At 28.3% G+C, this 15,864-nt stretch overlaps 1 protein-coding gene across 1 annotated transcript; it reads right to left on the bottom strand.

The window, feature by feature from the left end:
- Positions 1 to 2,156: 2,156 nt before the first annotated feature.
- On the bottom strand, positions 2,157 to 3,021 carry LOC129911874 (uncharacterized). Its single transcript, XM_055989856.1, has one exon. The coding sequence runs from the start codon at positions 2,845 to 2,847 to the stop codon at positions 2,272 to 2,274; it is 576 nt and encodes a 191-aa protein (XP_055845831.1). The 5' UTR covers positions 2,848 to 3,021; the 3' UTR covers positions 2,157 to 2,271.
- Positions 3,022 to 15,864: the final 12,843 nt, after the last annotated feature.

Genomic DNA, 15,864 nt, shown 5'->3' with positions numbered 1-15,864 from the left:
AACAAATAACAACTGGAATTCAAATTCGCTTTTTTCAACCAACTTTTCAAAAACCATATAGAAAATTATACATATCATAAAACCTTTGAAAATGAGCTACGCTTAAACCTAAACATTAAACAAATTAGTTTTCACAGTGCAATATTAGACCTAAAAAATAGTTTGTCATAACCAAACGGAAACGGCCAAAGAAAAATTCTCGAACAGCAGCCAAAGAACTAAAACTTAAACGGTCCAAGCTCTCTACCTAGGTACACTTCCAAAAAAATATCAAAAATGAATCATTTCGTCTTCCTAACTAATCAAGCATTTTTCAGGCTGAGCTGTGTATTCGCAATTTGACAGGCCTGCACGATGCTTTAAAACTAAAAAAGAAAACCAAAAGCCATTTTTTTTTTGTAATAATAGTCAAGCTGCTATAAAAGCTACAACTGATGGCTCTAAAACAACGTAATGCCAAATAAGACATGGACGAGTGAAATCCACAAAAACCCTTTTGAGTAAGGCATTTGCACACTAGGTATTCTTCTGGATAAACTCGCCTCAAGTTAAGCTGCACTGAACATGGACCAAGAGACAAGCATGTGGCTGTTTTTTCTCGGGCAATGGATATAATTCAACACCCTTATGTACCGTAGCTATCAAGCTCTAAAAAAAGTATGCTAAGTATGTGAAAAATAATTTTCACATCCAAATTGATTTGATATAAAATTGTCTTCCCGTATCAGATTTGAGTTGAACTTGACTTGACTGATTTTTAAGATTTTTTTATTCCTTTGAAACTATTTCAATATTTTAACATAATTTTGAGCTTGAACTTTTTTTAAATTTTTTTTCAAAATTTTGTGTTTGAAATTTTTTGTTTCAAAAACTATTCATCAACAAACATTTATACAAAAACCAGAAAGTAGTATAACTTTTTACCTTTAAAAAAAGGTATCGTTTAATTTTGTTAGTGTTGCCGTTCTCTTTAAATTAAATTAAATTCTCTTTTTTTGATTTAAGGTCGAGTTCTTAATTTAAAATTTTTTTCACATTCAAGTGCTTGGCAGACCGTTTTTGCCACTGCTGACTAGACTTTTTTTTTTTGCAGTAACATGCCTGGGGATGTCCTTAAACATATTTCATATGACTGAATACTAAGCAATTACCTGCAAACTTTAGGTCGCTGGCTCTCGGTCTAGAAATCGGCTGAATGACAGTCTAAACCAAGCACGACAGGTCGTTACGCGGACGACTGGGTAAAGGAATTTTACTTTCTCATCAATTTAAACGTTTTGGCATAGGTATTGCATTCAAAAATGCATTTTCCTACAAACAACAAAAATTCAACTAGAAAAATTAAAAAAATACGATGAATGCTGTTAATTTTTTGTTTCGATAACTATAGTTTCAGCGGGAAAATACATTTGACTTCAGTATTTTTGTTTACCTTAGTTTGGAATTTTAGTATAATAACATAAACTGCCAACTGTTTCTTATAAATAGTTTAAGACCAATCAATCGAACAAAGAAACAGACTGTGTAAAACGACCTAATTATAAAATCAAGATTCAAGATTTTACAAGGTTTCCAGATTAAAATTAAAACTTTATTTCTCTTGCAAAAATTTGCAATTTATAATCTATTTTGCGAATTAAAAAATTAGAATAAAAGGGCGTCCACTATCGGCAATAGGTTCAAAGCTGATGTAATCAAGAATCGCTTATATCTATATGACAGCGTTTTACAAAATTCAATCCAATTTGATTTTGCTCTAATCTAAATTACGTTGCGTGACTAGTTTATAAAATTAGTTAAAAATTAAGAAAATTACAATAAATTTATTAGTAGATGACAAACTATCTAACAACACGCCTGCAAACCGCCGCCGGGCATCATAATGAGTAAAATGCTATAGTTAATGGGTCAATTTTATTTTATTTGTTCCTCATTACTGTCCGATTATTTAGTTATAAATTGTTTAAGCCGACCTTTAAGAAGCTATTTTTGTTTGTTTTGTTTTAACAACAACAAACTTAAATCGTTTAATTCTCAAGACCTTCGATTCATCACATGTTTACCTCACAAACACGAATAATGCATTAAAAATTCCTTACGAGCAACAATGGAAGGGCAACCGCGTTTCTGATGATCACGAAATGATAACCAAGTCGTTGATGGGTAAAAGGTTTATTTTTATTATTTTCGTTTTTTTTTTGTAAGATGATTATAGCATAAAATTATTATAAAAAAAAAATCACAATGTAATTATTTACACATGTAATAAGCTTATCGTCCAACTGTGCGACAATGTCCTCTGCCATCGTTCTTTGTATTCTCGGGACACTTTGGTTCGTCGATATCCAAAAGAATACGATCATCGATATCCGGAAGAATTGATGATGATGATAATGGACCTTGTGTTGTTGATGATGACAAATCTCGTCCTAATGATGAAGATTCATCAACAGCTTTGACATCTGCTGACGAAAATAGTGATGAATTTGATGAAGTTTCAGGAACAATTGTAGCATTTTCCGGATTGCCATTAATCTTCTCCTTCAAATCATTAAAACGATCAGCAACAGTACCACCGAATTTTTTAGCTGATTTTCCAATTTCATCGATATAAGGTTTTGCTGATTCCGAAACCTTTTCGGCACCTTTTTTCAAATCATCAATATATGGTTTAGCTGATTCGGAGACTTTGTCGGCACCTTTTTTAATATCACAGCCGAGATTTTTGAAGAATTGTGTCACATCACCATCTTCGGAGGGTTTCACCTCACCTGACCTATCGCAACCGCAATAGACAGATGATACAAAAGCGACTAGCGCAATGACAGAAACTAGTTGAAAGCGCATTGAAACTTGTTTTGTTTTTCTTTATTGTTTTTGAAATTAAAACACTTAAGAATTTTTAATAATTCAATAAACAGGTATATCGTAGTGGGGGAATAATTTAATAATAAATTGTACTTTTGAGAAATCGATCTATTGATTCGACTTGATCGGCCGAGATTCGAATGAAAACTAAAAACTCCAAATAGAACTACGTTAAAGGTAATCCAAGTATAGCAGCAGCTGGGAAACTGAGAGTTGAGAGTATAATAGTTGTTGTTGATGAAGTTGTTATAATTTTTTTTTGTTGTTGGTGTTGTGATGAACGAATCTACTATTAATAAAGGGTAAGTAGTGGATTTGAATAAATAAATTAAATAAGGAATCTTTTGAATAGGGATATTTTTAGTAGGTATGAAATAAATTGATGAAGGTGGATTAAAGTGAGATATCGTCCTCCAAATATAAATTATTTCCAAAATAGGTTGAAAATACAAAAAGCTTTTAAATCTTATGAATTTAAACAAAAAAATTAGGTATCACAGATTTTGCTTTTATTTCAAATTTCCTTTAATTTAGCCAGTTAATAATAATGCTTGACGAATTAAATAATTGAAAGGTCAGTGAATTTTGAGCATATATGAAATCATCAAATTAGTAGATCATTAACAGTAAAGATTTTTTTTAAATAAAAAAAAAGTTACTCATACACCACAGTGACCCATCAAGTTAAGCCACATGAAATATTAAAAAATTAAGTAAATAATCAAACCAATTGGCCTTTTTTCACCATACATTGACTATCAAATTATACCGCTATTCAATATTCATTCGTGCGGGAAGGAGTCATTTCGCTCCCGTTTAACTAGAAGAGGCATTTTTTTTTTCAAAATTTACTTAATTTGGAAAAAAATTATAAAAACAATGGTTTACAATAACATGCTATACCTTTTTTTTAAAACATCGTAATTTATAGGCTGTTTTTGAAAAATTGATTTTCGAAATCCAAATTTTGGAAAAAAAAGTTAAAAAAAATTGAACAATTTTTTTTTCAAAATTTTATGTAAAAAGATACCAATTTAGCTTTAAAAAAATGCTGTTATTTGTTTTTTTTTTTTGTTTTACGAAAACAGGAAACCGTTTGCAAAAAAAAGTCGCCGTGTCGTGTCGTTTTTGAGAAAATAAAAACACAAAACTAATTTTTTCTTTATTTTTTGTTTTTACGTGAATAAAATACAATAATTGGATTAACCCTGAATAAATTGGAAAAAGAATTCGTATTTGACCTGTCAAATACAATTATTTTTATTATGTTTTTTTTTTTTCTTTTTAATTCTGAGTTTAAGGACCAGTTTTTTAAAAATTCTTTATTCAATTTAGCCCTGATTTTTCAATCGTCAGTTAGACTATCAGAAGAATAAATATCAATGTAAAAAAAAAAAATTTATTCCTAGGAATAAGCTCTATCTGAGGTTTATCTGACTATTGAAAAATTGGCCCTTACTTGATTTCAATTTGATAGTTAGAAATTAATTTTGTAGTTGTTGCCTTTCTCTTCAAATATTTTTTTTATGTTTGAAGTTAGTTTGTGAGAAAATCATTTCTAATGCTTAAACGATGGAAAATTGTCCCTATCAAATATGTTTTTCCTTAAATAATCTAGACAATCTTTTTATATTACTTAATTTTTTTACCCTCCATAATATTGCCATTTTTTGGACTTTAGTAGTACAAACTTTTAAGTTTAGTTTTTAACTTTGATCAGCTCTTCGACTTAAATAATTCTATGTTTTCCAATCCCCCTTAATTTCTGTTGGGTTTAATACAGAGACCAGAAATACCAACCTTTATTTTCAACTGGTTTCCCTCTGAGAGTTACCACATTACTTTAAAAAGATTTCGGTTAAAGTTTGAGATTTATTTTAAAAAATCAAAAATAAAGGTTATAGGTTGAGATTTTTTTTTTTTTTCAAAATATCTCTCAATGGTTGAGATTTTTACCATTTCTGCAGAAAATAAATCAAAAATGGTTAGTTCAAAGGAAAAAGCCCAATATGTCAAAAATTTCTTTATTTTGAAACAATACAAAATATGAAAAGGATGTTTTTTCTTAGTATTTTTATTAATGTCGTTTTCGATTGGCTCTCCGGAAGCGTCCGGAATCATTCAGAAGCCTTCTGAAAGTGTTTTATTCACACGAATATGACAGCCAAAACGCTTCTCAGAAGAGAAATTCTCTTCTCGATTTAAAATCGGAATTCACTCAAAAAGCACTAACACATGAATATTTGAAAGTCAAATTAATCACTCAATCAATGTTTTTTTTTTATTTTTTGAAATAAATTATTGTTTTCCGAAATAAATTTTTTAATTAATTTTCAAATTTACTTAAAATATTTTGGAAGCCAACTTCACCATTAATTTCTTCAGCATTAACATTTTTGAACAATTTTAAAGATTTTTTTTAAAGAAAAATAAATTAATATGAATATTTGACATTTGAAATTTCAAAGAAAAATACACAAACACAAAAAAAAAAATGAATTGAGTGGAAGCGATTAAAACTGTTTTATTGGATTTCAGAATGAGTGAATCCTTGAGTGTTTCCAATCGAAAACGACATAAGTTCAACTAATAAATAGATTCTCAAAGTGTCAAAGTTCTTTGACTCAAGATTATATCTCTTTTCGCTTAAAATAAAATGTAAAGATGAAAATGTTTTTTCCACTGTGACTTGAGTCACTGATGGTACGACAAGCACAACCATTTTCCAGAGAACCATGTTCTAAGTGATACATTTGCAGATGAGATTTATTTTTTTCTCTCAGTGATAAATGTCACTGGTTGACCGAAACATAAAAAAATATAAAGGTTTTTCTAAGATCTTGACCGAAATTTTTCTTTTTTTTTTTAAATAAAGGCAACAAAAATGGCAACAAATAAGAGTTATTAAAGAACCATTCAAAAGGTTGAGATTTATTTCTGATCTCTGGTTTAATAGCCATAAGAAGAAAAAGTTACTCTTTCTCGACAAAAAATTACAAAAACCCTTTTTTTATATAGGTTTTTTTCCAAAATATAAAAACAACTAAGTTAGTAACCAGGCAGGTATTATACAGGGTGTCCCACAGTAACCGCCCCAAACGAAAACCATGGATTCCTGAGCACATTCTAAGTCGAAAAACTTAAGAGGTAATTTTCTCGTTTTCGTCCTGTTTTCGAGTTATGACATAATTTTTGCTTCCTTTTCCTTTAAATGGCTATATCTTTGCCAAACTACATCTGATTTGAAAGTTTTTTTTTACAACCAATCAAGAATTTGTTTTTTTCTGAGAACAACCGTTTCTCCGCAATTTTGCATCAAACTCAATTTTTTTTGTTTTTTAAGTTGTTTTTTTTTTCACTTTCATATCATTTTATTCAAAAAAACACGTAAATGAGTTTTAATTTTGTTCACTTATTATTAAAGCCCAGTTTATTTTCTTAAAAAAAAATAACTTTTTTTTTTAATAAAAAAGACTACTAAAAGTATTGTAAATAAATAAACAAACTGAGTGAATAAATGAACTAAAACTTTTTCTGAGCTTTATCTATTTTGTTCTCTTCTTAACCACAATAGATCAGAAAAAGTTTTTTATTCATTTGAATAAAATAAGCAAAACTTTTCAGAAATTTGACGAATATTAAAAAAAAAAATATTGATTTTTTTTTTGAAAGCATAAATTATTTTATTTAAAATTACACTTTTTTATACAAAGTATTTTTGGTTTCAATAATTTTTTTTTGCAATAAATATTTATTTAATTTCATATGAATTTTTTTAAATTGATATTATTCAAACCTGCATTAATGTGATGTTTTTAATTACTTGCAACCAATTTGTGTCCAATTTTATAGCAAAATTTCTAAAAAAAAATCATTTTTTATTTGTTTCAGAAAAGTCATATAAAGTTTTTAAGATCAAAAATAAAATTCAGTGTATGTATTGAAATTATAATAATAATGTATAGGTACAAAATATCAGTTATTATAAGATCAAAAGTGTACGACATGTTTGAACACTTAATTTGTTTAAATTGTTACTGAAATCAGGTGCCGGTTTTATTTTTTTTTTTTTTATTTTGGTTTGTTGTCATTAACACGATTTTGATTTTATTTTATTTTGACAGTTTTACGCAAAATCAATAATTCGCATGGTTTGTGATTGCGATGATGGTGATGTTGATGATGATTGGTTGGTGTTAATTTGGGGAGATACCCATACATTAAGTATAAATTATTATAAAAATAAAATTACTCTTGGCTATTTTGCATGGTTGAGTTAACCCCTATACCCAGGTATTGTTAAGACACAATTTTATTTGTTCATTTGTTTAGATTAAAAAAAAAAAGCTTTGATTTGTTCAAAAAAGCTCTCTAATTAATTTTTTGTTTTGTAAAGAATTACAGTAAAGGCGATAAAAGATGAACCGGTAGAAATGGAAAGAGCGAGAAAGGTAGAGATTTAGCAAAACAAAAAAGCTTAATTCAAACTTATGTGCTTAAACAATACGTTCGTGTGTCTAAGTTTAAAAAGAAGTCATACCAAAGGCTTTCTTTGATACAAAGTAAGCTTTTCAGTTGAACTTTGATCAAGTATAACTTTCAAAATAAAAAAAGCTTGATCAAAAATTGCACCAAAAGCTACAAAAAACAACACTCAAGATCTGCAAAACACTAGAAAATAAATTCAACTCGCACTGTCACGATCATTTTAAAAGCTTGACAGCAGACTAAAATTAGAGAGTAAATGCAGTGCTTCAAAAAGGATCGCTTTAGAGAGAAACTTGAAAGTTTCCCTAAAAAAGCAACTAAATCTTCAATGCTATTAAAAATATTTTGATACTATATTTGTGTCCCTACATCTTATTTTCTACACAGAAATATATTTAGTTTTTCTAAAATCGATGGTTTTTAAAATATAAAAAAGCAAAATTTATAAGAAATATGTTATAGTTGATCTGGATAAAAAAGATTTTTTGAAGTTTTACCTTTTGCAGAGATTACAAAAAAAAAAAAAAAAAAAATAAAGCAAAAAATTGTTAAATTAAGTCCTGTAAAAAAAAAATACAAATACAAAGTTATCAATTAATAAAATAAATACGTTTGTGTTATAAAATAGACATTTTATTAAAGTCTTATTGCATAAAATTTCACAAGTTTTCACTATTTTTTGCTGAAAAACTCCATCATATTATACTGAGGTTCAGCCGCTATTATTACAATTTGAGCAACAAAGAACAAGAAAATAAAACGTAGCATTTTAAGTTTGCAAACTAATAGCGAAAATAGAATTACAATGCTATTTATAAGACAACTATCTAAAAAAAATATAGGTAAGTAAACGTTAAATATCAATACGACTAATTACCGTAATAATTTAACTTGAGCTCATATGCCTGTTATAGTTGGGCTTTAAGGCTTCTCAGGTCAGTATTTTTTGTTTCACTCTCCAAGATCCCGCCAACACTATTCAAGTTATGTAAAATTAATTTTCACAAACAAATTTTATTTATTTTTTTTTCGGTTAATTTAATTTAATAATACATTAATTTTTATTTTCTTCTTTAATTGCTTTTAAACTTAACATAACTTGAGATAACCACAAATAATTGGTGATCTTTTGTTAATGACATGTGTCGCAGATAAAAAAGTAATTTGAACAAATAAAAGCAATACAATTAAACGTAATGTGAACATTTTGTGACTCGTTGACAAAATTTGTTTATAAATTGTAAGCCTTTTATTGTATTCTTATCTATATTTTTTGTAATTAAAAAAAATTAAGTGTAAAAAATTAATTAGACTAGTTAATTGACATGCATTGTTTTGTTTGTTTAGTCGGTAAAATGTTGTTTGCAAAACAATTAATTAGTATTTTATAATTTATTATTCTGTGTGTTTATTTGTGTATTGATTGGGAGTCATAACCTAAGCACTTTGAAAGTCACTCCAAAATCTGTAGTTAGGTTTTTTTGAACACTCATTATTAGGAAATATTAAATTCTATTTATTTCGAATACAAAACAAGTTTTTTCACTAAAAAAACAATCTTGTATCATGGATTTTTATAATAATCCAGTCAAATAAGGGTTTAACCTCGGAATCAACGCTAATAGAAATCTTTTTCCTCAATACCTTCGTTTTGGCATTCTATAACATACCTCAAAAGTCTAGAAAAATCTTATATCCGCAAGTCGCGAAAGGCCAAGCGCGAAATGGAGATTTTCAATATTAGCAAAAATAGACGATGATATTATATGTGCCCTTAATTATGAAAGTGGACTAAGTCACTCCTAAAAATGGCATCAAATTAAGCCTAAAAATTATTGTTATTTAATAGGTAAAGTTTATTTGAAAGCGAAATTGCAGTTAATAAACTTCTTTATTGCTCCTCTAGTGATTTCATAAAAGAAATATAATTAAATCGTCATAAAAAAATTATTATGAAGTTTTTCTTCAAACAATGCAAATAGTGACTTAGTCCACTTTCATAATCATGGGCACATATACACATATGATAGGTAGGTACATGATTTCAAGGTATTTTTTAATGCTGATTCCAAAGGTTTTCATTACATTAAGAATCAAAACAATGCAATGAAAAAAACCTTCATATCTATGAAAATATTGAATTTTTTAAGAAAAAATAAATCATTTTTCTAGGACCAGGGGTTTAGTCAGGACATGCATGTCTTTTTTGGGTTTATTATATTTATTATATGAATATTATATTTACTATATGAATATTATATTTATTATATGAACAGCATGAAAAATAAAATAAAATCCAAAAAAGACATACATGTCCTGACTAAACCCCTGGTCCTAGAAAAATGATTTATACCTTTTTGAAAATTTATTTATTTATTTAATATAGACAAGAACCTCATCAAAAAATTTTACAATAAGGCTATATCTAAAAAAATGGCCTCATAAGTCAACATATACCTTATTCAAATAAGAAAAAACTTTAACCTTCTTGGGGCGCCATCTAGCGTCAAAATATAAATCTGAAAAAATTAGGGGATATTTTTTATTTAGAAACAGTTTTTCCACTTAGGAACCTAAATCAAAAATAACGAACGCCCTAATATATGTATGTATTTGTTTCATAGCTAGGTATAAACGGACGGAAATAGAATTATTGTCTTTCTTAAAACAGCATGAAATAGTTGGCACAGCACAAACAGTTGGAAATTTAGCTAAATTCATGTCAAACACCTTAGATCTTAGATTTAGGATTCGTTTCATAAAAAAATCACAAATTTCGAAAAAAAAGTCCAAAAAGTGGCAAATTAGTAATCCACACTTTTAGACCTCTTATTACGCTTTTTCACGAATTTTTGTTTAAGTTGCAAAATTTTGACATCTCTTCTAATTATGTTTCATTAAAAAATTTAATGTTTTTAAGTTATACGATTGCCAACTATGTTTTTAAGTAAAAAGAAAAAAAAAAATTAAATGTACATTAACCTGAGAATTTATTTTTTCGGTGAACCAAAATAATAGATTTTAATTTGAAAAAAATCTATGACTCATTTTGAACTTTTTATATCTCAAAATTATGACGTCATAGATTTTTTCCTTTTTCATTACATTTTTATAACTTAGTACTGCTGTGACAAACATATTTAATTACGCCAATTCAGTTTTTCTTATCCCACTTAAATACTTTTACATGTGCTTAATTTAAAAGAAAGGTTATTTCATTGAAAAATAAAACAAAATTCCCACTGTTCCTCACAAAATTCATAAGCTTTGAACTTATTTATCTCATACTTATTCATGAGAATTGCAAACATTAGCATAAATCTCTAACATAAGTCAGTACCTTCAAAATGATTTACTCGTTTAATCAAAGAACTTTTCCAAGTGTGAATGATTAAACGAATAAACTTTGCAAAAACTATAATTGCAATGCACACAAATTTAGAGTTGTTATTGTTAGTTACTACCACAAATTAATTTATTATTAACATAATTTATATGAATTGAAATATGAAAACTATTTTTTGCTAATAAAATTAACAAACCAAAATAAATAAAATAAAGAAAATAACAGAAAAAAGATTCAAACTAACTTTTCTTTTATTTTCAAAATTTGTTAACATCTAAAACTATAACTATTTCAATGTTCCAAAATGGAGTGCCACAAGGCTGCATTCTGTCACCTGTTTTGTTTTATAAGCCAAGAAAGCTGGAGGGAGGAAACAACGAGAAACATCGTTGAGGTCTTATATCCCTTAAGAATAACCTATGGACTTTTAGATTTGAAAACACAAATATGTTAGCAAGATTTGGAACACTTGGGAAAGAATTGGAACACAAAAATGAATCTGCAATAATCTTCTATAATATTTCTACGTATTTTTATTCATTTCGTTTTTCTCTATTTTAATGATCGTTATGTCATTTCTGACATTTATCACAATTTTTTAATACAAGTAATTATAAATGTTTTAATTAACATTTTTAAAGTAGTGTGCTTAGGCCTGAATTGAGTCTGCAGTCCAGTTTGAAAAGTTCATTAATTTTTTTGTTTAAATGTCACGCCTCACATCATCCATTAATTTTAATCATTTTTTGCTCTGGCCCATCACTCTATATAGCTTGATTCCAATTTATAACAATCCCCGCAAGTGTGATGATGAATTAATTTTTATAAATCTCAACTTAATGGCCACTTAGTTGACCTTGTATATTTGCTGTGGCAACAATAGGAAATTTTAAAATATAACACAAAGATTAATTTAACGCCCGAGACAGTGTGACAGCCACGAACAAAAAAAAAAAAAACAGACGTTACTCTAATGGCGAGAACTAAGTTATGTCGCGGTTCTAATGTAAATATTTGTGTTTAATGCAAACATCATCATAATTTTCGACCCCAGGCTTTAAGCAATCTAAAGTGCGTCTTTGCGGTAGCAAAATCAAAAAAAAAAAACCTAAGAATATGATCGGTCAAGTACCTGAATCTGGAAATTCACATCGTTGGCGTTCGCGCGCTCGCAGTCTTTTAATTAAGAGTCTGGTGGAATTATTTGATTGAGCTTGAGCAATCGTATAACTACCAGATGAAGCTACTTAAACTTTGTCAGTCAAACTAGAATTCTCCAGTCAGTAACAACGTCCCCGAGTATAGACAACACAAAATCAATTCACAATGAACAAGCAAATTTTTGTCGCATTTTTGATCCTTGCTATTGCTACAATTTCTATCAATGCCGAGTGCGAAGATGGCGATGATGGTGCAGTTTTGGGATTTCTCAAGAAAGTCGGTTGCAATCTCAAGGAAGGAGCTGATAAGGTTGGCACTGGAATCGCTGAAGGAGCCAAAGCTACCAAAGAAGGAGCCGAATCCTTAGGCAGTTCAATTGTTGAAGGTGTTAAAGATGGTGCTAAGGCTACCAAAGATGGAGCTCAAAGTCTTGGCGGCACAATTGTTGATGGAGTCAAGGATGGTGCTAAGGCAACAAAGGAGGGCGCTGAGAAATTAGGAGGAAAGATTGCTGATGGAGCAGTGAGTGCCAAGGATTCAGTTGTGGATTTCGGTTCAGATATCAAGAAGAAGGCTGGTGATTTGGTTAGCAAGTAAGAAGAGAAAATGATAAAGTGAAAAGTGAGATTAGTTTTGTTAAAACAAAAAAATAAAGTCACAAAAAAAGTCAAAGTTTAGCAAAAAGTAGAATGGAAAACAAGTTTTTTGTGATATTTTTTTTGTGGACATCAATAAATATGTTTTAATATTCTTTTAAACTGGTTTGTGGTTTTAATTGATTCAAGTTGATTTCATAACTTAAGGTTGATTGAGTCTTAAGACGACTAAATTTGCAATATATGACTGGCCGCTATTTCTCAAAGTTTTATTTGTTTAGTTTGAACTTTTTTGCATGCAAAAGCTTTTAGGTTTTAAATTTATTTCCTTCTTTAAAAGGTAAAGTTGTTTGCAAAATGTGCATTAATTGCGGGAAGGTTTTTTAATTACTTTTTTCTAATAGTTTATTTCTTTTTATTAAATTATCTGTTTATAATTATTGTAATTATTCAATAGTTTTAGTTTAAGACCTGTAATGACTGAAAAACGCTCATTATTTATTTCTCCAAACATGAGAAACTGGTTTAAAAGCCAATTGCAGACGAAGCTCCAACAGTCGTGAAAAAAGGAACGTCCAAAAATTCATTGAGAAAACAAATGAAACAGCACCTGCATTCATTTGGCCTCAGACATGGACAATTTCAAAACCAAGAGGCCTTTCAAAGTTTTTTGAGTTCAAATTGGCGGCAAAACCAACATGTGGAGCCTGTAAATATAGCAGTAAGGATAAAGAATTGTGATTTTATTCGAGGTGATTGTATTGAAATGTTTTGATTTGCGAAACTACTTCAAATATTTTTGACAGTCATAGAATTCTAAAATATGAAAAAATACTGAACGTAGAAAACAGATACATATTATTATCCGTCGAAAGATTCTACTCTAATAAAAATTGTTAAAATATTAGAATTTTGAATTAAAAACTAATTCCCAGGCACCTTATTATAACATTGGGTGATATGCATAAAAAATAGTAAATGCTTTTACTTGAAAAATTGTAAAGTATAATCTTTTTTCATTTACATTTTGTGCATATAAAACCTAGTTTAAACTTATTAATTTCATATTGCTAGTATTTACTATTTTTTATGCATACGGTCAATTATCTTGGTAAGAATTGAAATAAAATGTACCTATGTACTCTTTTTACTTGCCATACAGGATAGAGGTACACACTATAGGGCAGGTTAAGGATTCGTAAAAAAATCGAGATAATAATCATACATGATATTACAATGATTAAGAATGCCAAAAATATGGGTCCCGCGCTCGTAAACAATTATGGGAGAGTCCAAAGATAACAGTACCTGTCATAGTAACGGAAATAGAAAAGTTGCTTTTTTTCAAAAACGGCTCTAATGATTTTAATTATAATTTTTGTGTGTAGGTAGTATTAAGCATAAGAGCCAACTTTAGAAATAAAAAAGAAAATTTGTACCGTTATTAACGGTTCCTGACATAGAAAATTTACTTTTTGGTTTTAAAAATATACCTACATATTTTCTTTTTTTTTTGAAAAATCATTTTTTGAAAACGGTTTAGTGAATGTCATTGAAATTTCTTTTTTTTTTTGTTTTAAAAAATACATTTTTCATTTTGTTTTTTGAAAAATCATTTATTTGAAAACGGTTTAGTGAATTTTTTAGAAATTTCGTTTTTATTTGTTGAATTATATTTTCTTAAGAATGACAAACCAACTTTTCTTACAAAATTTTTTGAACATTTGAAGGTATATGTTTATAAAAAAATATATTTTTTTAAAAGCTCTAACGATTTTCGAATTTTTTTTTCTAAAAAATCATTTTTATACAATGACATACTTCGTTTTGTGTAAAGGATCATTTAAAATGATGTTCAATTTATTAAAAAAAAACAAATTTTATTTTTTTTACATTATACTTATGAAAATCCTTAAAAAAATCAAATTTTATACTCTCCCTTATTTTATTTAATAAAAACTTTTACATTAGAGTTACTTTTACCATTAGAGCAAGTACATGCGATCCAGTTGTGCATTTTATTTTGTTTTTCCTGCATGCAAGATGAAATTTAAAAACCATTGAATGTCATGTTTGACGAATTAGGTACCTTATATTTTTAAATTTACATAAAGGTTCTTTAAGCATTTCAAAATATTTAACTTGTATATACAGTAGCGAGCAAAAAAAATGCAAACGAAAGAGGTTTAAAGAGTTTTGAGAAAGAACTAAGTTACCAAATTTGACATATTGAAACTGTTTTATTTTCAGTAAACAGAGTCAATTTGTGGAATATTATACTGCAAAACCATTATTTGGTCAAAAGTCTACCTAAATATGCGTTTTTAGACGAGCAAAAAATTGCAAATGTTTTTATTGTTTGCATTTTGTTTGCTCGCTACTGTAGGTACAAATACATACTTCGAACTAGTGAGTAAGTACAAGACGAAGTAATTGGGACTCATTCCTGCATTTTATTTCGCTAGACGAGCATGATGATGTTTAACCAGACCTATTTCAAACAGTATTGTAAAAACATAAACAAAACAAAATGCATTTGAAATAAAAAAAAAATGTTTGCAAATAAAAAAAAAGTTATTGCAAATAAAAATATTTCGTATTAAAAAAAATTTATTGCAAATAATAATTTTTCTGTAAAAAATATTTAATGCATACATTTTACAATAAATTTAATTTATTTTTTTATATTTTTACATTGTGATGTACAGGTAATGCATTAAAAAAATAATTTGTTAGAAACCTAATCACAACTGAATGTTGGTATTCAAAAAGCTCTAAGTTCAAGTTCTCAACAGTATATCAATTTAAATGTAGAGGTACTTTTATTGGTTTATCAAAAATTTCTTTTGGTGATTAAAGTATTAAAATAAAAGAGTACACTTTCGATTGCAGTCAATGAACAAAACCTTCGAGACTCATTGAGTTATCCGAGGTACCAACATTTTTGTAAGTAAGAAATTATATTTCGATCGAGTATCAAAAAAAAATGTACATTTAGTATCCGTCAGGTAGTTTAAAGTCAGTTTTTTCCCACAAATCATAATTAGTGGGATCACAAAAAAGAATGTATCTCTATGAGTTGTGATCTGCTGTATAGGAGATCACAACTTTGAGAATTTTTGCGACTCTCACAAGTTGTGACTGTGGGGAAGTATCGGGATGTTCAAACAAGTTTCAGTTTTATTGACAACTTCGTGTTGTATTTCATAGGTTTGCCAAAGAAACAGATCTAGAATTCTCAAATATTTTTGGAATTAAGTTGGGAAATTCTATGAACCCTTTTCATGGTCGGTCAGCAAATATAAGTGGGTATTAAATGAATAGTTGCAAAAAGGTTTAAGAAAAGAAGGATAGGATATGTAAGCCTAACACTATCATAAGTCTTCATAAATAAAATGACAAGAA

Source organism: Episyrphus balteatus, chromosome 2, assembly GCF_945859705.1.
Source record: "Episyrphus balteatus chromosome 2, idEpiBalt1.1, whole genome shotgun sequence".
Taxonomy (NCBI): Eukaryota; Metazoa; Arthropoda; class Insecta; order Diptera; family Syrphidae; genus Episyrphus; species Episyrphus balteatus.
The sequence above is the reverse complement of the archived record's forward strand: the minus strand, read 5'-3'. Positions and strand labels throughout refer to the sequence as shown.